General features: G+C 52.3%; 1 protein-coding gene across 1 annotated transcript in view; it reads right to left on the reverse strand.

Moving 5' to 3' along the window:
* CDH5 (cadherin 5) overlaps nucleotides 1-21,537 on the reverse strand; it is a 35,660-nt gene extending 14,123 nt beyond the window's left edge. The window contains exons 1-5 of the mRNA XM_061174020.1: nucleotides 21,389-21,537; nucleotides 9,410-9,629; nucleotides 2,847-3,135; nucleotides 1,782-1,898; nucleotides 725-889 (exon numbers count right to left, since the gene is read on the reverse strand). Of these exons, the coding sequence (XP_061030003.1) occupies nucleotides 725-889; nucleotides 1,782-1,898; nucleotides 2,847-3,135; nucleotides 9,410-9,610 (772 nt within the window). The 5' untranslated portion in view covers nucleotides 9,611-9,629; nucleotides 21,389-21,537. The remainder of the gene's footprint in view (nucleotides 1-724; nucleotides 890-1,781; nucleotides 1,899-2,846; nucleotides 3,136-9,409; nucleotides 9,630-21,388) is intronic.
* Between the last annotated feature and the right edge of the window lie 401 nt (nucleotides 21,538-21,938).

Raw genomic sequence — 21,938 nt, forward strand, 5'->3', positions numbered from 1 at the left:
GGGTCCCAAGGCAAAGAGGTTCTGCTCTATCTGTCCTTCCATCCACCTGACAAGTAGTTATTAAGCACCTACTGTATGTCAGGCACCTTGCTAGGGGACCTATTAATTGACAATTGAGAGAATCTCTGCCTTCAGGGAGCTTGTGCTGTACACAACGAGGCCATTTCAGGAAAACCCGCCTGTCCTTGGGGTGGCTGAGCCTCTGAATGGTGCCGTCAGCATTGGAGTTGCAAGTGATGAATCATCTGACTTTCCTCCCCAGCCCATCCAGGGCGTGTCAAAAGCTCTTGTCAGGCATTTTTCTCGGGGGAGAATCAGTCTGTGGGTGGGTCAGAGCCCAGCCCTGGCTCTGGTTATGGAGCTTTGCTGAACCCCTGTTCCCCAGCTCATGGGGATTTTCTAGCTGGGGTCTGGGTTTTCCTGAGCTCATGGGATCTGGGTGAAAGTGGTCCTATCTGGTAGTGGGACTCTGGGCAAACGGTGGCACACAGCAGGGAGCGTGACTTCCTGCTGGCCTGTGAGGGCTCCGTGGCAGGGGCAGTTGGACAGCCTTGGGAACGTGTTCAGAGATGGGGAGCACCGGAAAGACATCCCTGACGTAGGCCCGCCCTGGGTTGGAGAGAGAGGTAGACGGATGCCAGGCTCCTTTCTCAGAGCTCCCGGGTCACCGAGTCTGGAGTATCCCAACCCTTGCCCTGCCCAGGGCCCCAGGGGAGGGGCTCACACTGTGTGAAGATGGGGAAGTTGTCGTTGACGTCCTGCAGAGAGATCAGCACAGTGGCCGTGCCCGATTCCCCCCGGAGGCCCTGGGCATCTCGTGCTTCCACCACGATCTCGTACTTGGCCTGCTTCTCTCGGTCCAGGTTTTTGTTCGCTGTGACAATTAGTCCTGCAAAAAGTGTCACATCAGGAGCCGTGTTACTTGGGGGAGATTTTAAAAAATAGTGATGCCCGGCCGCTACCCAGAGGGCACCTGGCTTCGGAGCTCCCCAGGTGATTTCACTGTGCAGCCAGGACTGAGAGCCAGGGGTGAACCACCTCCCACCTCCATGCCCTGCACTGCTAGGCCAAACGCTTTGGTCCAGTATTGGTCCCAGCCACCTGGAGCACTGGGTTGAGCAAGAACCTGAGGCCACATCTAGGCTCAGAGTGGGAAGAGTGCTGTGATGGGTTAGTGATGGCTGCCTTGGTGCAGCATAGGTTGTGCTGTGTATTTGCCATCACTCTGAAAGATGGCTTGCCTCAGGCCTGACCACCTGGACTTCTGTCCTGCTCCCAAGACTCAGTCCTTACAGTTTTTTGGGTCACGTGGAGTGGATAATGACAATGGGCCACGTGCTCATTATATGTTACCTAATTCAGACTTCACAGCTACCATACAAGGTGAATATAAGCTTCCCCATTTTTGAGATTAGGGCCCTAGTGCTCACAGAGATCAGTTGACTTGCCCAAGGTCTTTAGAAGCAGTGAGGAGCAGAAATGGGTTCGGAAACCAGATCCGTTTGATTCCATAGCTAGAGCTGCTAACCAGCATTCTCTTCCACCTCTCGTGTCAATGCTTGGGTCCTGACTTTGTGCCCTGGACTTGAGTTCATGTCTTGGGCACCTGTCTGCCTCCTTCTGCCCTCACCAGCCACCTTGTCTTGACGTAGGGTACCGACTGCCTCCAAAGGGTGGTGTAGGTCAGTGGTCAGTGACACCTGGCAGACTGGGCTTCCCTCGGTGCCTGCACCTCCACCCCCTCGAAGCCAGTGCCGCCCAGGGGGGTTAGTCACACAGACCAGAGCCACGGATGCTGAAATGTTCTTCTCCCTTCAGGAGTTGGTACATGACAGAGGCGTGGTCTGCCACAGTGGGGTCATCTGCATCCACTGCTGTCACCTGGATGACCGAGGTCCCTGTGGGGAGAGAATCCAGGGTTGCTGCTTTGTGATGGCCAGCCCCTCATCCCATTCCCAGATGAGGGCAGATGGGGCTCAGGCTGTTCCCTGAACCCCCCTCCCCCAGGTCCTGAGGGAGAAAAGGCTGCTTTGTTTTCTGAGGAGCCTGCCTGGGGGCAAAGTGCTGACAGTGGTGGAGGCCCAGCTCCGTCAAACATGAAGGGTAAAGAGAACAGGTGGTTTTCATTTATGGGGGAAATGAGGGAAGAGGTGAGTGGCTGAGGTCATGGGGAGAAACAGTAAGGGCTGCTTCTTCCTTCCGGAAGCATGAGAACAAGAGAATAGGAAGGGCCCCCAAAGGGCTGGGTTCACATCTCTTTCCCCTTGAACTCCAGGCTCCCCATACTTAACAGGAAGGTCTGGTCCTGAGTCCTGGCGAGAGAGCCTGGACTAAGGGGTGGGGAAGGGAGCCCTTTTATGGCACCCCCTGGAGGCTGGGGGTAGAATTGAGGAAGGAATAGTCTCCTCTGGAGGCCTGGGGTCCAGGCTGCTGACACACCTTGGGATGAGGTGTGTCCCTCTCCCGCCCCCCTCCCTCTCTTGCATGGACCCTAAAGGTGACTCCTTGTCTTGGTGGCAGAGTTGGCCTCCTTCATGTGCAAAGGCTACGCTCTTGGCATGCCAGCCCTAAGAGTCAGAGCAGTGGGTGGCATTGGCTCCAAAGAGTAACAAGACGCGTGTGTGTGTGTGTGTGTGACGGTCAGGGCTCCGTCTGGGGCCAGGTCAGAGCTTAGTCTTTAGGGACCAGAGTTCCTTTTGAGTCATGTAAAGTGGCAATATGGGCATCCCCATAGCTGCCCCGAACTCACTGAATCCTGCCCCAGGCAGTGAAGCTGCCGATGGGAGAGGTGCCTCCATGCCAGGGATGAGTGAGGGGAGAGGGAGACGGACAGACCGGGTACGTACCTATCCCTGACATCTCGGGCACGGAGGCATTGAACACCCGGTGCGTGAACACAGGCCAGTTGTCGTTGATATCGTGAACTTTGATGGTGAAGCTGGAAGGAGACTCCAGGTTCTTCTCAGTGTCCTTGTCTACCACGAGGGCGACGAGGTGGTACTCAGAGAGCTTCTCCCTGTCCAGCCTCTCAAAGGCATACACGTCCCCCGTGCTCTCATCAACCTGGAAGACCTTGCCGGCAGACTCTCCTTTGAGCTGGTACTTGGTGTTCTTGCGGTTCACGCTTGATTTAATCTAGGAAAGGAGAGGCGCCGTGAACTGGAAATAGCAGTGGTGGCTGTGTGCGTGTGCGTGTGAGTGTGTGCCCGTGTGAGTGTGCCAGGGCATGACATTATTAAAAAAATCAATTATATAAACTTACAATTAAATGAATCATATTAAAAACAAAGGTAACGTACTATAAATCTATTGCTTTCTAATACTGTAATTTTACTACATTTTACTATGTTCTCTTGAGTTTTTAAAAAAATTTTTTTATTTTTTACATCTTTATTGGAGTACAGTTGCTTTACAGTGGTGTGTTAGTTTCTGCTTTATAACAAAGTGAATCAGCTATACATATACATATATCCCAGTATCTCCTCCCTCTTGTGTCTCCCTCCCTATCCCACCCCTGTTCTTGAGTTTTTATGTTGATCGTATTGAATGATGGAAATATTGGATAATGCTGTGTTAATGCACATCTGTTCCCAGCTCTGCCTTCAGTGGCATCAAGTTGGTAGCTTGCAACAGACATGGTGAAAGTATTTATGCCAAGGAAATTGGCAAATGCTACAAACAGGATCTTTTCCCCTCAAAAGCCAGTTGTCAACTATTTATCAGCACATCACTGGTCTCAGTCATTTAGTTTTGGAATGGTACATAAAATGTTCTCTTTTTGGAGATGTACAACATATAGTCCTGCAGAAAAGAACTCCACTGAGCTTTGTTTAACTCAGGATTTCCTATACTTGTTAGACCACTGAGTCCTTTTTCTTTGTTACACATACTATTATTGTCCTTAGGAATAAGACTTGGAAAATAATGTGTGTAAAGCAATTTGCACAGGCTCTCAATAAATGCTAGTTGTTATTCACACTAGATGCCTACATTAAAGGATATTAGAAGTTTAGAATTGCTGAACATTTCATTTATAGAATCTTGGAAACAGAGGCTATTAGGAACATAAGCTAATCATATTTCATACATGTGAAATGGTCCTCCCATAGGTGGTTAGGATGTTCAAAAAATAGAGTTCAATTCAGTAAAAGAAAAAAATCAGATGCCTACAAGGTGCCAGCCTGGGAGCATAAAGATAGTCCAGACCCCATTGTTTCTCTCAGGGCCTGGTTTGAAGCAGCAGAGGCTGAGATTTTGAGGAAGGGCAGCATTTAAGGGTCAGTTGGAACAAGAGCCTTGAGTGAAGGTGTTGCATCAGAAAGGCTGGAGGAGAACCCTAGAGAGAGTGGGGTCTCAAGACAGAAGAGGGAGCATCAAGATGGGTGCGGTCAAATCCCACAAGGTCTGGAAAGCATCCCTAGGCTTAGCAGCGATGCAGTCATCGGAGCCCTTGGTGAGAGCAGCGTTAATGGGTGGTGGATTAAGAAGCCGGATGACAGGGCTTTAGAGAAGAGTCTGGGAGGTGAGGAAGTAGGGACAGGGAGTGAGGCTCCTCCCCCTTGGTGGGCGGGGAGGGAGGGGGGTGCTGTAGCTGGAGGTAGTGAAGAAGCATCCTGGAGCAGGGCTGCGGGTGTGCAGGGGCAGATGGTTCGTGTGGAGGTCCCAAAGCCCAGTGGCCGGGACATATGATGGACAGATGGGCAGGAGGCAAGAAGTGATGCGCCAGCTCTGGAACCTGTGACTTGGGCGGGAGGACAGTGGGAGTCAAGAAGGAGGGACAGTCTGGGGCCCTGTATGAGTTACTCAGGGTTAGGATAGGATGGTCATTCCAAACCTGGTTCTGGTGGGTGCATTAGGATCCATGTGGGCAGGGGTAGCAAGGGGGCGTGAGTCAGCTTTGATCTGTTACTGGAATTCTGCCTGAGATTGCATTTGACTCACACCTAAACAGCTTTGATAAAAATTTCTCAATATCATCAAATAAATAGTGTTAAAAAGACTTCATTTGGATATGAGTTTCTGTTTTCCTTCCCTCCAACTTTTCTTAAATAGACTTTATATTTTAGAACAGTTCTAGATTTATAGAAAAATTGAGGTGATAGTACAGAGAGTTCCCATACATCCTGTGCCCGATTTCCCTGTTATTAACATCTTACATTAATATGGTACATTTGTTGTAATTAATGCACCAATATTGATATATTATTATTAACTAAAGTTCATATTTTGTGCAGATTTCCTTAGTTTTTACCTAATGTCCTTTTTCTGTTTGAGGATCCCACCCAGGATACCACATTACATCTAGTTGTCATGTTTCTTTAAGTTCCTCTTGGCTGGGACAGTTTCTCAGACTCTCCATGGTTTGTTTGTTTTTTTTAATTGAAATATAGTTTATTTACAATGTTGTGTTAGTTTCAAGTGTACAGCAAAGTGATTCAGTTATATATATATGTATATATATACAAATATACATATATATGTTCTTTTTCAGATTCTTTTCCATTATAAATTATTACAAGATACTGAGTATAGTTCTCTGTGATGTATGGTAGGTCCTTGTTGTTACCTAGTTTATATATAGTAGTGTGTAGATGTTAATCCCAAACTCCTAATTAATCCCACTCCCCCCCACTATCCTCTTTGGTAACCATAAGTTTGTTTTCTTTGTCTGTGAGACTCTGCTTGTTTTTGATGACCGTGAGAGCTTTGAGGAGTGCTGGTTGGGTGTTTTGTAGGATGCCCCCTATTGGAATTTGTCTGATGTTTTCCTCACGATTAGACAGACTGAGGTTATAGGTTTGGGGGGGCCTCTCCTTTTTAAAATTATCCCTATATTTGGATATAACATCTTAATGCCAAAAGCTATGCTGACCCATGTTTGTGGATTCAGAAGGCCACTCAGCTCCCATTGTCCAGCAAACAGCTCTGTAAACAAAGGCTCCTGGCTCTGATCTTGGTAAACAGGGACTTCCTTCCCTCTGATAACGTCTTTGGAGCCAGGAGGTGATCCTTGGAGCCCTGTCCTTGCCTCTCCCAGACACACTTTGCTTCTTCCCAGGGTGGGGTTTGCCCGGGACCCTCTGTCCCCACGCCAGGTGCCAAGTGCACACTGTTGGCAGGTGACGGCAGGCCTGATGCTCTTCCTGCTGCGCAGAGGACTTTCGGTGAGCCGTCCAAAGTCTGCCGTGTCCGGGCTGGGCGGCATGCCGGTGGCCCTGCTTGCTGCTGACTGTCCCTGACTCAGCCCGTGGATATTCCTTGGGGGCAGCCATTCTCTTTGGAGGTTGATTCACGGCACACTCATCCCCTTGGGAAGGAGTGGATGGGCTGACGGCATTTTCCTCTAGGGCACAGAGTTCACATCGGTGTTGGGAGTCGGGAACCCTGTGCTTTCCTAGGGCTCTATCCTGGTTTCACTGTGTGACCCTGGGCAAGAGCCTTCCCCTCTGAGTGGCCAGACTGAAGGATCTGAATTTCCCAGCCATTCTTGGTGGCCAGAGGAAGCCTGGGCGCGGTGAGCAGTGGAGAGGGCCGTGGGCAGGGCTGTGAGTGTAGATTCCCCAGCTGGCTCCACCACCAGCTGCCATGGCATTTCTGGTGCTGAGGCCAGACTTGACCCTTCCCCATCTAGGGGTCCTTTCTGGCCTGTTTCTCTATAACCATAGGGCTCCCCCATCTCCAGCATGTGTGTGATTCTTTGTCTGATACATGCTGCCCTTCTAGACCAGGGTGGGCAAACTGTTTCTGTAAAAGGCCAGATAGTAAAAATTTTCGACTTTGTGGGTCATATGGTCTTTGGGACAATTACTCAAATCTGCCATTGTAGCATGAAAGCAACCACGACCATTTGTTAAGTGCACGGCGTGGCTCTGTTCCAATAAAACTTTATTTACAAAACCACGTGGCGGGGCAGTTCTACCAGCCCCTATTTATGTATTTATTTATTTAATTGAAGTATAGTTGATTTACAGTATTGTGTTAGTTTCTTGTGTACAGCAAAGTGATATATATGTGTGTGTGTGTGTGTATACATCTTTTCCATTATAGGTTATTACAATCTACGGAATATAGATCCCTGTGCTATGCAATAGGTCCTTGTTGATTATCTGTTTTATATATAGTAGTATGCATATGTTAATCCCAAACTCCTAATTTATCCTTCCCCCGCTTTCCTCTTTGATAATCATAAGTTTGTTTTCTATGTCTGTGAGTCTGTTTCTGTTTTGTAAATAAGTTCATTTGTATCATGTTTTTAGATTTGACATATAAGAGATATCATATGATATTTGTCTTTCTCTGTCTGACTTACTTCACTTAGTATGATAACCTCTAGGTCCATCCATGTTGCTGCAAATGGCAAGATTTCATTCTTTTTTATGGCTGAGTAATATTCCATTATTTATAGGTACCACATCTTCTTTATGCATTCATCTGTTGATGGACACTTAGGTTGCTTCCACATCTTGGCTATTGTAAATAGTGCTGCTATGAACATTGGGGTTCATGTATCTTTTTGAATTAGAATTTTCATATTTTCTGGATATATGCCCAGGAGTGGGATTGCTGGCTCATATTGTAACTCTATTTTTAGTTTTTTAAGGAACCTCCATACTGTTTTCCATAGTGGCTGCACAAATTTACATTCCCAGCAACAGTGTAGGAGGATTCCCTTTTTTCCACTCCCTCTCCAGCATTTATTATTTGTAGACTTTTTGATGACAGCCGTTCTGACTGCTGTGAGGTGATATCTCATTGTGGTTTTGGTTTGCATTTCTCTAATAATTAGCGATGTGGAGCATCTTTTCATGTGTTTGTTGGCCATCTGTATGGCTTCTTTGGAGAAATGTCTATTTAGGTCTTCTGCCCATTTTTGATTGGGTTGTTTGTTTTTTTGATACTGAGCTGTATGAGCTGTCTATATATTTTGGAAATTAAGCCCTTGTCAGTCGCATCATTTGCAGATATTTTCTCCCAGTCTATAGGTTGTCTTTTTGTTTGGTTTATGGTTTCCTTTGCTGTGCAAAAGCTTATAAGTTTGATTAGGTCCAATTTGTTTATTTTTGCTTTTATTTCTTTTGCCTTGGGAGACTGACCTAAGAAAACATTGCTGTGATTAATGTCAGAGAATGTTTTGCCTATGTTCTCTTCTAGGAGCTTTATGGTATCATGTCTTATATTTAAGTCTTTAAACCATTTTGAGTTTGTTTTTGTGTATGGTGTGAGGGAGTGCTCTAACTTCACTGATTTACATGTGGCCAGCCCCTATTTTAGACCACAAGCTCCATGAGGGTGTGGACCATGTCTGTCTTTGCCCCCTGACCATGTCCCAGAGCCCAGCCTTGTGCTTGGGACCATAATTCCTCTCACCAGTACACTGATCTTTCTTTAGCTGACCCTGCTTAGCTTCCAAGAAACTGACGTGGTGAGATTTTAAAGCACTGGAAAGGAATTTTTCTCCTCACTGAAAACTCTTGAAATACCTAATCCATCTCCCTGTCGTTGTGTGTGAAATTCCACCACTAGAGCCATTCCTTTCAATTAGAGTGGATGGTTTTGACCTCAGCAACCTTTTGACACAGGAAGATAGTTCATTAGTCACTCAGATTAGCTCCAAGCTCTAGGAAGGTGACTGAGGATGGACACGTTTTAAATGGGATGAAATGAGGGTTTAGAGTCGTAGGCACCGCCCTGGAGGGCAGGCTTGGGTCAAGTGCCTTGTTATGGGTGTCCTAGAATCTGGAGCTCATAACTCCCTAGATGCTAGGACAAAACACCCTGAGAGACAGGGCTTTTTGAGGAGGTTCAAAGGCCTCGACTAGAGATGGCAAACTGTGGCCTGGATGATGAGCTTTGTCACCAGCACAATTTTGTAGAAGTCTGCTCAGGTCTTCCAGACCTCTCAGATGGGCAAAGTTAATGGCAACCTTGGCTGGTCCTGCCCTGAGCCCTGAGCCCCCACACTAGGCTGCCCTCCTTAGCTTGTGCACGGGGTGGCCCTTCTGCCAGTGATACTCACTCCATAGACCAAAGTCTGGGAGGAAGATGAACCATTGTGCTCACCATTACTTCCACCACCACCACCATCACCGCCACCACCACTACCACCACCACCACCACCTCCACAACCATCATCATCATCATCATCATCATCATCATCACCCCACCACAGCCTGCCCCTTCCCCATCACCACCACCACCACCACCACCGCTGTTACCACCACCACTTTCTCCTTGGCTATCACCATAGTCACCACCACCATCACATCTGCCACCTCCACCATCTCTCCCACTATTACCATCACCCTCGCAGTGATCATCCCCATCCCTGCAACCAGCACAGCACCTATCACTGTCTTTATCATCACCACCACCACGGCGGGCCTCTCCTGCTCTGGGGCCTGAGCCTTACCTTGCCCACATAGTGGGGCAGTGAGCCGTTTTTCTCTTCATCGATGTGCATCTGGTTCCAGATCCAGTCTCTCTTCTGGCGCCGGTGAATGGGCAGCGAGCTGGGGGTGTTGGGTCGGCCAGGGTTGACGGCTGCTGCAGCTGCTGCCAGCAGGCCCAGGCAGGTGCCCCCTGCAGCCAGCAGCACCACGAGCACCTGCATCTTCCCGGGAGGGACGGCTCTGAGGGACGAGGAGAGAGACCATCAGGGCATGTGGGGTGCGAGCATCTCCCAGGGAGCACTGAACTGTTTAACCCTTCATCCTCCACTCTCTGCTCAGACTAGCAGAACCACACCCTCTTCCTGCCCCCATGGAGCTCCCAGTCTGGGAGGGGAAGCCAGACACAGAAACAATTCCTACTTAAGGGTCACATGTGCTAGTGGGCAAGCAAGCATGGGCGACAGGGGAGGCTAGAGGAGAGCTGTAGGGAAGGTTTCCTGGAGGAGAGGGTGATGCTGATGTGGATGGTAGCTCCCAAAGCCTTGTGCGGTGGACACCCAGCTTGGATTTTACAAATGGGGAAACTGAGGCACAGAGAAGTTAAGTTCACGGTGGAGTAAATGGTGGGGCTGAGAATAAAGCCCAGGTGTCTGACCTCAACAGCTGACATTTATCAATAAGTGTCATCAATAAGTATAATAAGTACCAAAAAATAAATATCAATAACTATTGAATGCCTGACGCTCTTCCAAGCACTTTATATGTGTTATCACACTTAATCCTCCCAGTAAGCCTCAAGGTGGGTATAATTGTAGCCCTCACTTTATAGATGAGCGGAGGAAGAGAGAGGGTTAGTAACGTTTCTGAGATCACCCAGACGGGAAACCTCAGAGTCAAACTCAAACTAAGTCGGCCTGGCCCCAAAGTTCATGCTTCTTCCTACTGCCCTCTCTTGACCTAGCAGCTGCTGTGAGGTGGGATTTAAAGACTCCTCTGAACAAACATGCCCCCCGGCTAGTCCGAGAGCCCCTGTGGCAGTGTTGCTTTGATGTTGTCTTTAAAAGGCTCTTAAGGACTTCCCTGGTGGCGCAGTGGTTAAGAATCCGCCTGCCAATGCAGGGGACATGCGTTCGAGCCCTGGTCCGGGAAGATCCCACATGCCGCAGAGCAACTAGGCCCGTGTGCCACAGCTACTGAGCCTGCGCTCTAGAGCCCGTGAGCCACAACTACTGAGCCCGCGTGCCACAACTACTGAAGCCCGCGCGCCTAGAGCCCGTGCTCCACAAGAGAAGCCACTGCAATGAGAGGCCCGCGCACCGCAATGAAGAGCAGCCCCCACTCACTGCAACTAGAGAAAGCCTGTGCGCAGCAACGAAGACCCAACACAGCCAAAAATAAATAAATAAAAAAAAAAAAAAAAAAAAAAAAAAGGCTCTTAAGAAACCCAAATGTCGTAACCTAGAGGGCCAGGCCCTCACCAGACGCAGAGCTCACAATTGGTGATTAGCTTAGGAGCTCTCACGAGAACAGGGGTGGGATGGGGTGATGGGTAGAGAGGCTGGGCTCGCAGGACCAGCTTCATAGTTTGTGGGGCCTAGTACAGAATGGAAACATGGGGTCCTTTTCTCAAAAGTTACTAAGAATTTCAGGACAGAGACAGAAGAACATGAAACCCAGCATGGGGTCCTTTTAAGCACAAGACCCCGTGTGATTACCCCCCATGAAGGCAGCCCTTGGGACATGGGATCAACCTGGATGGGGATCTAGGGTCACCCAGAGATCAGGGACCGGCTTCATCCTGAATTCCAGAAGGAAGAGGGCTTGTCTCACTGCCCCAGGGTGGGTAGAGGCTGTGAGCTCGGCTGTCACTATGCCCTCTCAGCGCTTGACCCCATCAGTCTACCCTTGCTGGTCCCTGTGTCACTGACCTGTGGCTCCTGGGATGGTTCAGAGGAAGAAGGCTGGTGGGTGGGAGTGGGAATCAGAATCAGAGCTCCTGCCTGGAGAGAGACAGGGACCCACTGGGTGCTGGATGGGAGGCCACCTCTCTGGCTGTCCCCCGCCCTGGCCGCAGGGAGAGGCTGGATTCTGCACAGCACACGAGGTTTCTAAACTCTAGTAACATTTCCTCTGAGACACTGGCGCCAGGCTGTCCTCAATGAGGGCTGAGGGTGTGTGTGCAGACTGGCCTCTGGGTCTGCTGAGCTTAGCATCCAGCATCCCTGTGGCCCCCTGCTGCTGGCCCAGGCAGAAGTGGGCTCGCAGGGTTTGGGTGGGACAGAGCATTCCAGCAGGGCCCGGAACGCAGGTGCCATGTACCTGGGAAGGCTTCTGGTCCCAGTTCCCTCAGTCCTCAGTGAGGTGGTCAAACTGGAGGAGACCTGGTGCCCTTTGAGGTGGGCTGTGAAAAGGGCAGCTGCTCTGGGCAGGAGGAAGGCAGAGAACAAAGGCTCAGGGAGCTGAGAGTTCTGCCAGGAAGCTGGTCCTGACTCAGGGGAGGCGGCAGCTGTGACCCCTGGCCAGCCTTGCTGGGCTCAGGCCCGGTGGGTCATTTCCTTCTTTGCCTCAAAAGGAACTGCATGTCTTGCTCCCTTCTTCCTCCCTCAAGTGAAAAGTGACTCAAAAAATGAAAAAGTAAAACAAATAGAAGTGAAACTGAGAAATGGGGAGAGAGAAGTTCTCAGGGCCCTGGGCAGGACAAGATATGAGGCCGCGCCCTGAGCGGATGCGTATTGAGCATCTACTGTGTGCTAGGCTTGGGGGTGCAGCAGTGAGCGGGACAGACAGGACCTGTCCTCGGGGAGTGGGAAATCCAGGAAAATAAGTACGTGAGGAGAAACATCAGCTGCTGAGCAGAGGCTCTCAGGGAATTACACTGGGGGACACAGCAGAGGGCGAGGGGGCAGCTGGCTGAGACTTCAAGGCCAGGGGAGGCCTTTCAGAGAGATGATACTCATGCCATCATCGGAGTGTCAGCCCTAGGAATGCCAGGGGAAGGGAGGGAACTCCAGGCAGAAGGATCAGCAAGTGCAAAGTCCCTGAGGTAGAAAAATGGTTCGTTTGTTTGAAGAACCAAAAGAAGGCCCTTGGGTCAGATGAACAATGGGGGCTCCAGAAGAGGTGACCAGGTCGGGGTGGTAGGCTGAATGATGGCCCCCCAAAGATGTCCACGTCTTCATCCCTGGAACCTGTGAATATTACCTTCCATGGCAAAGGACTTTTAGCAGATAGGATTAAGTTAAGGATCTTGAAATAGGGAGATTATCCTGGACTATGTGGATAGACCCAATACAATCACAGGGTCCTTAAAGGATGAAGGCAGGAGGGTCAGAATCAGGAAAAAAGGAGATGTGATGATGGAAACAGAGGTTGGAGTGCTGCGGGGCCCCAGGCCAAGGAATGGGGGCGGCCGCTGGAAGTCAAAAAAGGCAAGGAAATAGATTCTACCCTAGAGGCTCCAGAAGGAAACAGTCCTGATTCTCGCCCACCAAAAACCATTTCGGACTTCAGACCTCCAGAACTATAATAAATACATAAATTTGTGTTGTTTCAAGCCAACCACGTTTGGGGTGGTTTGTTACAGCAGTTGGAGGAAACTAATGTAGTTAGGTTGTACAGGGCAGCCTAGAGAGAGCTTTTTCCTAAGCACGAGGGAAGGTGACGTGATCTGATTTGAAGAGATCCCTGGCTGAGGTGAGGAGACGGGCTGGGAGAGGAGAGACCAGCAGGGGAGGTCACTGTTGTCCAGGCGAGAGTTGATGGTGGCCCAGACCAGGTGTAGAGGTGCGTGGCCATGGGATGTGTTTTCGAGGTGGAGTTAACAGGACTTGCTGTGAATGGAATGTAGGGGGTGAGGGATGGAGAGGAATCTAGGATGGCTCTCGAGTCTTTGGCCTGAGCAGTTGGCGGGGGCAGGGCTTTGCTGAGATTCGGAAGACGGGTAGTGGTACCAAAAGGTCTGTGTGGGCTGTGTCAGGTTGGAGTTGCTATGAAACATCTCTGTGGCCATGGCCAGCAGCTGCCGGAGACCTGGCCTGGAGTGCGGGAGAAGGTGGGGCTGGAGCAGCTTACAGACGGTCCCTTCACGTGGCTGGTGCTCAAACTGTGAGGCTGGAACATGAAGGAGGGCAAGTAGCGAGGGAGGAGAAGTGGCCCAGGACAGCCCCATAGGTCTTTCCTCTTTCTCTGTCTCGTGAACTTGTCATCCAGGCTTGAGCCCAAACGTCCCCCTCTGGGGAGCCGTCCCTGGTCCTCACCTTGCACCTCATGCATCCCTGGGCATCTTCCACTGCAGCACTGCCTGGGGCTGGTCCCAGTGTTGACACCCAGGTCCCATTGCTGGGCTCAAATCACAGCTTCCTTCCCTTCCTGGAGAACGGCTTTCTACCTGCCCTGTCTACATCTTCCCTTCTCCCCAAGGCCCAGCCACACGTGACACATGGCTCTCTCCTCTTTGGGTTCACACAGAGCAGGGTGACGATTGTGATCGCAGGCTCTGTGGTTTAGAGAATGTCAGTTGTGCTGCTTTGCCGCTCTGTGATTGTGCACGAGACTCTTTACCTCTCTGAGCCTCAGTCTCATCATCTGTACAATGGGAACACTAGTGTCTACCTCTCAGGGTTGTTTTCAGGCCTGAATTAAAAAAAACATTTGTAACATGGCCAAAAAAGTAGCTAAGAATAAAACCAAGCATGTATGAATCCTCGCCGACACTCTGTTCTGCTCTACTGAGTAGTTAGCTTACCATTCTTGTTCCTGAACACCCAACCATTTGGTTGGGGGATTTGCAGGTCCCCACCCTGCTGAATCCACTCCCCCACCCCTCCCCTGACCTCTACTCTGTGTCAAGGGGACTGACCCTTGGCCTACAGGCGCGAGGTTCTGGTGTTTGGCCAGTGGGGGCTCCAGCAGGCGTCTGAGGATGGGAGGAGAAAAGTTGGGGTACTTCTTCCCTGCTGCTCTCTGCTCTGGTTCATTTTTCCTGCTGTGGCTGCACCTCTCCATCCCGGTAGCTTCTATGGCTCCCATCCGTCCCTCACTGGGTTCGGGAAACACCCTTCCCTCCTCTTTGTCCCTTTGGTCCTGTGGTGGTCTTCTGCTGGTCTCTGCAGGACTCAACATCCCGTTTGTTCCCTTGACTGAGCTCACAGCTCTGTAAGTGTTTCCTTCATAAAGTCTCTTCTTTGGTACACCTCCTCAGTGGCACACTGAAACCTTATCTCACTTAAACCTTGCAAACTGCCAGGTAGTTGTCAGTAATCCCATTTTGCAGGTGAGGCTCAGAGAGGTGGAGTGAGCCCTCCTGGGTCACACAGCGGCAAGTGGTTGAGCCAGGATTTGAACTTAGGCTGCCTTTCACCCCGAATAGTGCCTTTCCATCATGCCACTCTCTCTCTATTTCTGCGGTGACATTAACATGTAATAATAATAATAATGGTAGTAATAATAGTAATAATAGGCAGCTGTTCTCCATGTTTGGCTTTCATAGATGAAATCTCATTTAGTTTTCACACTGTCCTCAGGATGTAGGAATTATCATCCCCATTTCACAGAAGAAGAAACTGAGGCTCAGGCACAAACACCTCGTAAGTGGTAGATCTGGAACCCTCACCCAGATCTTTTTCTAAATCCTGGGCTCCTTCTATACCCGATCTCAGAGGGTCCTGAGGGACTTTTCCATCTGAAAAGCCATGTTTATTTGTGTCTTTTGCCTTTTGTGTTAGAAATTTGTCCACGTAAATGGGGGCCGAGAGGAAGGGTTTTGTCGAAAAATCATTCCTCCTCCTCCTGCTGTTGGAGAGGAAGTCAGCCGGTAGGATTTGCTGGACCCACAGCTGGAAACAGAATTTCCCTTGGCCACACCTCTGGAGGTGTGGTCAGAGCACAGCTGGGGTCAGGTTTATTTTAGCCCTTTACTTTCCTATAAGTAGGAGTCATTTCTCTTGGTTGCTCTCACCAAGTTTTTGGAGAAATCAGGTTGCTGCTGGGTGGGTTTGCGGTACCACAGATGTGTAGTGGGCCTGAGGATCTTGGAACTGATTTCTGTGCTCAGAAATGCCCAGCTGAGTAGCTCCGGGGCCTTGCCTGACAACAGATGTGGGGGAGAGGGGATTCGCTCAGCAGCTCAGATGTGCCTGCTGGGCACCCAGAGGCCAGGTGCTGGCCCGTGTCCCTGTTACCCAGGATCCGTGACGATGCTCGGTCCCTGGAGCTGTGTTAGAGGCTTTTGGGGGCAGCTCCAAATGGACTGATGGATGAGAGTGGGCCCTCTGTGCCCTCGGTCAGTCTGGGAAGGTCCAGGGGGCCCAAAATGAGAGGACAGAGTGTGTGGCCCAGGCCCCTGGTAATGGGCATGGAGCCCAGGAGAAGGGGCAGAGGAACCTCGGAGCATCTGGGGAATGGCTGGGCTCAGTCATGCCCGGATCAGAGGGCAAGGCCTTGGAGAACTCCTGGGTTTGGGTCTGTGTCCACAGTGGGTGGGACCACTGAGCTCAGAACCTAGATGCCTGGGTTGGGCCTGAGGACTGAGGGGTGGCTCTGAAGGTTGAGCCAAGTTGGCGGGGGCTGGAGAGGTTGTGTGCCTCTGCTCCTCTCCAGTTCCCTGTCTGGGTCTCAAGGGTGCAGTCCAGTGGTTGGGACTCCGCGCTTCCACTGCAGGGGGTGCCGGTTCAATCCCTGGTTGGGGGAACTAGGATCCCGCATGCTGCGCAGTGCAGCCAAAATAAATAAATAAATTTAAAAATTAGAGAAGAGTGGGGAGTGTTGCTTGGTGAGCCTCGAAGAGGAGCCCCAGCCTGTGGGATGGTAACACGCACCAGGCCTGGTCACAGCCTCTGGCCTTTGCACTTGCCGTTCTCTCACCTCTGCCTGGACTTAGGCCACATGTCACCACTTCTCTGAAGCCCTCTCTAGAGCCTGGAGGTTATACAGTCATTCAATAAACATTTATTGAGCACCTACTATGTGCCCGGTACTGAACTACAAGTGGCGAGCCTACATAGGCTGCACCCTTGTGTAGAGACATTAACCACTTGATAAAAGCGCAGTTTCAAATTGTGGTGCTTTGATGGAGGCGTAGAGGAAGATGTGAGAGGGCAGAGAGGGGAGGGCCCTGATTCCTTGGAGGGTCTCAGCCCAGCAGTGAATCCTGCCTCTCTCTGATCTGCTGTGAGACAGTCTCTTTCTCTTTGTGGCCCCCCTCTGTCACTGGCGTTTGGCCTCAAAGGGGCTGTGAGGTCCGCTCAGCTCTGTGCTCTTTAAAAGAAGGAGCCAGGGGAACCCAGAGGGAGGTGGAAGGGGGGCGGGTTGGGGCTCCTCCTTTTGTAGTTAAATGGACCCTGGGAAGCCTGGACCAGCTGGGAGCTGCTCACTGGGCAGCCTGGCAAACGTCCCCGGCCGGGATGGTTCTGCCCTGACTCTGTTCAAGCCTTAGGTTTCAGGGGCTAAGTCTGGGCTTTGCGCGTTCATTGAGCAGACTGGAGGGCCCTTGGGGGTGGGGTAGAGGAAGACTCCAGGTCAGGGATACACACATGACATCCTCAGGCCACACGGACACACGGACGTGCTGCCTACACAAGCACACACCCCTGTCCCCCGAAGAGTCTCCTCTCTGCGGGGCTGGCCCCTCTCCCGCCCAGCACGCCCGCCAGCAGCTAGGACAAGACCTGGCAGCAGAGACCAGCCCCAGGCAAAGCCGCGGAGGGTGGACTGCATGCTCAGTCCCAGCCCAGCCTCCTGCAGGCTCTGGGCTCCAGCCCAGAGGCCCTGGGTCAGGGATGAGGGGCCAGGAGGTGGGAGGAGAGGCCCAGAACCTGCAGGGGTTGGGGTGAGGGCGCTAGAGCCCCTGCCCCCTGTGTGGCCCTGGGCGGCTCTCCCACCGCCCTCCCACTCCACACCTCGAGCCTCAGTCTAGGGTCGAGGTTGGAGCCAGTGACCCCCAGCCTCGTTCAGGGATCGCCAGCCCTGGGAGGATGAAGGGTGAGTCCCCGGGAAGCTTGGGGCCGGGCAGCTATGAGCTGGCCCCTTGGGGCTTTATCCTGGTTTGGGGCGCAGTTCAGCCCCGTGACCTGCTCTTGCGGGTCCCAGACCCGATCCCCTCCCCTCGGGTTCTGCCAACAGCCTCCCTCCCTCGGCTCCCCTTAGAGCTGCCCACGCTGCTCCCCTGCTGACTGCTCCGCCCTGGCTCCCCACACCCTGCAGGATGAAGCCTAGCTCCTGAGCCAGCGTTCAAGACCCAGCACGGAGTGTCCCTGCCCACCCCTCTGGCTCTCCTCTCCCTCACCTCCCTGCCCCACCCAGCCTCGAGGAGAACTGGACGTTTCTGGAATACACAGGCTGTTCCCTCTGCCCAAATGCCCTTACTTGCTATGGCCCCTGGGTGAATGCTCTGCTTCTCTTCAAGCCCCAGTCCATACCCCCCACAAGGTCTTCTGATTGGCTCCTGCTCCGGCGCAGCCTCTGCCTGCTGGCGTGAGTGTCCCTGACCAGGCAGGTTCTGGCCCTGTGTCTACTTCATCCCAGCATCCAGCGACGTGAACTCAAGGCCCAGAGGACCTTGAGGTGTCGGTGTCCCTACTGCTGTCTGTCAGCCTGCCTCGGTCTCCAGCTCTGATCTTGCACTCCTTCCCTCCTTCCTCACAGGATTTAAAACAAATCTGCACAAATCTGCCGACAACATCTTGGGTGGTCAGAGCACATACAGTGGTTGATATAACTCAGAGAAGCTCCTCCTGTCACCAAATAGCATCTCTAATGGCCCATCACTTTGTCAGACACACCACCATTAGGATTTTGATCCTTTGAGGACAGTCAGATTATCCTTCTTACGGGTCCCTGATGAACATACACCTGTGTGCAGGGGGCTTCCGAAGGTAGGGCTGGCAAAACAGAGATCATGGGTTGCCATTCACATACTCATGGCAGACATCACTAATCAATTACAGTGTTCATTCCCACTGAACTTGAACTCAGCCCCTGAATCCTCAATACAGTCTTTGAGCTAGATACAACCAATTCACCAGACCTAGTGTGTGATTCGAAACAAATTTGTCCTGGGGTCTCTGGGTCATTCCCTTATCTCCTAATGGGGCAGCTCAAAGCTTGAAGGAGAGAAAAACCACCCTTGGGAAGAGCCTTTTCCGGCCTCCTCTGGGCTTTCTGACTTTGCCTGGGGCTCTGAGGCAGTCATTGGCAGCAACAAGTCTCACACACTTGCCTGTTTGCTCATGAGCTGTGTGGCCTTAGACCCATTCCTTGCCCTCTCTGAGCTCTAGCTTCCTCATCTCTAATGGAGGATTGAATGAGATCATGGGTACAAAGCCCAGCACACAGTAGGTGCTTAGTAAATGTGTGGGTGTCTCAACCCTCACCTACCCACTCAGCCTGGCCTGGCAGCTGTGGGCTTGACTGGCCGACTCACACCTGACCTCATTTCCTGGTTCTGCCCTGGGCCCACCTCCTGCTCCTGTCTGTTCTTCTCTAGAAGGAAATCTCATTCACTGCCTTCCTGGCCCAGCCCCATGGGCCCTACTTCCCCCTCCTCCCAGTGACTGCACCTGCCAGAATCTGATCGTTATGCTGTGGCAGACAATCTGGAGGTCCCTGAATGAGTTTAGAGACCATGTGGTCCATCCCTTGCCCTAGAGAAATTAGAAGACTGAAGCTCAGAGAGCAGACCCAAGACCTCCCAGCATCCTCTGGGGCTCCTGCTCTTCCTCCAGGGAGTCCTCCGTGATTTCTCCACCCAACATCAGCTTGGATCTGGGTTACGATGGACTTGTCAGTATCTCTCCAGCCAGAAGCCAAGCTGCTGAGGGCAGCAGTTGTCTCCTAGAACATTCCTCCCCCAGGATCATTGGGCTCCTGGCTCATCCTGGTGCCTGCTTCTATGGCTTGAACTGTCAGGTTCAATCCTCCCCGGCTTCTCCCCTCTCCAGGCTTCCCTATGGAGTGTGACGGGGCAGTGGGGTCAGAAGGGGCTGGCCTCATTCATATCCTGCTTTCACCTCATAGTAACTGTGTGACCTTGGACTGGCTGCTCAGCTTTTCTCAGACTCTGTGGTCCTGTCTGTCAAATGGGAATTCTTTTAGTAGCTTCAAGGATGCCGAGGGGGTGCAGAGAGGTGATGGAAGTAGTAAGGGATGGATCCCATGGGCGAGGGGCTCAAGATTTTTTTCCCTGAGCTAGTGGCCAGTGTGTCCACTGTGTATCCCCGAGGCAGGAGCAGAGCCGTGAGTCATCCAGCTTTGGGAGAAAATAAGCGTGGCCCCTCCAGCTTCCTGCCCCCATGTCCGGCCCTTGTTCAGCAGCACAATCGCCGCTCAGGTCTAGACTGCAGGGTGGGCAGCTTAACCCCTGCAAGGCCAGTGGGCCCCTCGCCTACCCCCTCACCACGGGAAGCCAGAACTAGCAGGGCTGCCTGGGGGCGCAGAAGCTCCTGGGCCCCTTGATCACCTGCTGCCCTCCAGGCTGGCGCCCACACATGGCTGGACTCAGGCCAGGTGGGAGGGTCCCGCTGTTCCCCATCACCTGAAGATGAACCAAAATTCTCGGTCCTGGTACTTACTCATGGCCTTCAGCATCACTGGCCCTCCTGCCACTCCCTGCTCTGAAAACCTTCTGGCTGCACTGGCCTCTCCAGGTCCAACGAGCTGCCCAGGCTCCCTGCCTCCCCTGGAATGCCGTTCGTCTCCTGTCAGGATCCTGTCTGCCCGCCACCCATGGCAGAAATGTCCATGGGGTGGGGGTGAGGAACAAGCATAGTGCTTGGCGCGGAGTAGCTGCCCAGAGTGCTCGCTGGAGGGTGAGCTGACGCATCTCTCACCTGCTGGGGACTGACCGACCTCAGGGGTCAAAACCTTTGTGACACTCAAGCCACGGTCAGCTCTGGGTGGCAGGTAAATTCAGCTGTGATTTCTTAAAGCTCCCCTCCTACGATCCGTTCCCGGTACCAAGTGTGTGTATCGCTTCCTTTAATTGACTCATGAAAAGACCCTTTCTTCCAGTTTACAGATGAGGAGGCTGGCACATGAGAAGCTGCGTGGTTCTGGAAAGAGCCTGGGCTTTGGGGTACGAGTTCTTGCTCCAAATCTCAGTTGCCTCAACTGAGAAATGGAGAAAGGCTGTATCTAATTCATCGGCTTGCTGGTAATATAAAATAATGAGCTCCAGTGCTTCAGAGCCTTCTGTAGGCATTTTCTCCAGCTCTCATGATGAACTGCAAAAAAGAATCGCCATCTCCATTGTTCAGACAAGCAAACTGAGTTTTGGAGACACTGAGTAATTTTCCCAAAGTCATACGGGAAGCAAGTGGTAGAGCTGGGATTTGTATCCAGGACGGCTCTCACCCTAGACCGCCTGCCTTCAAGTCTTTGGGGGGAACTTCTCTAAAATATGAGGGCTGCTGGGTCCCTTGGGCCCCAATCTACGGGTACCTCGGTTTTGGGGGAGAAAAACTACAGCTTCCGCAGCTCGTAACCGGCCCCTACGGTGTCTGGGGAAGGAGGGGAGGGGATTCCACAGGTAGGGCCTCAGGTGCCCAGAGTCAAGCCTCAGCTTGCCTGTACTGAAAATGGGGGCAGTGGCTGACAGGGAGGGGCGAGGCTCCAAGCTCCCCTTCCAGGGCTCCTCTCCCAATCCCAGCACAGAGCCTTCGATGTCATCCGTGGTAAATCCTCTCTCGTGGGGGAAGGGGCACCACTTGGGTGCCAGTCCTCTACCCCTGGCATGCTGGGCGACTCAGGCGGAGTCCTGCCCTCTGAGCATCTGAGCCCAGCACCCACGGAAGCCAGTGGGCCCTTGAGTCTGGGAGTCCACCTGTGGGAGAGCCGAGCTTACCCCTTCCCCGAGAACATCCCTCCGTGTCCACAGCACCACCCCTGGGCGCACCTTCCCAGCCCTGTTGTGAGCCAGGAGACCCAGTCTACCCCAAGGAGTGGCGCTTCCCTGGGAGCCGATGATGACCATTCTACATATGGGGAAGTCAAGGACCCTCACTCACCTTGCCTGTGGGCTGAGAGGTGTGTCCGTTCCGTCTGGCTGTCCGGCCAGGGCTGAGCGTGCCGTGGAACTGCAGAGCTCGGCCAACAGCCTCTGGAGGGGAGCCCCACCCGGCGGTGAGGGAGGCCTGGCCGCCGCCCCTTCAGGTTTTCCAGCCGGCCCTGGCCCATGTGCCCCCCCCCCCCCACAAGGATGGTTTCCTGTTATTGTTCGTTTGTGAGGGCCGGGCTGGCTGCAGAGAGGCAGGCCCCGTGGTGGGCGGCCTCCTCGGCCCAGCTGGGCTGTCCCCATGGAGGCCTAGCCCTGGACTTGGCCGGGATGCTTAACTCGGGCCCCAACCCCAGGCCTCAGCTCTGGGGCTTTGAGCGCAACACCTGCCAAGGGGCTTCATTCACCTTCCTTGTAACCCCGAGGGCAGGTGCCGTCACCCCCACTTTATAGCTCAGGATACTGAAACTCAGCAAGTTTAAGGTGCTTGTCTATTCAGCTGGGGCGTAGCACAGCCAGAAATCCAGCCTGGGTCACCCTGCTGGGGGAGGGGCAGACTTTGC

The sequence above is a fragment of the Eubalaena glacialis genome, chromosome 18 (genome assembly GCF_028564815.1).
Source record: "Eubalaena glacialis isolate mEubGla1 chromosome 18, mEubGla1.1.hap2.+ XY, whole genome shotgun sequence".
NCBI classification, from domain to species: Eukaryota; Metazoa; Chordata; class Mammalia; order Artiodactyla; family Balaenidae; genus Eubalaena; species Eubalaena glacialis.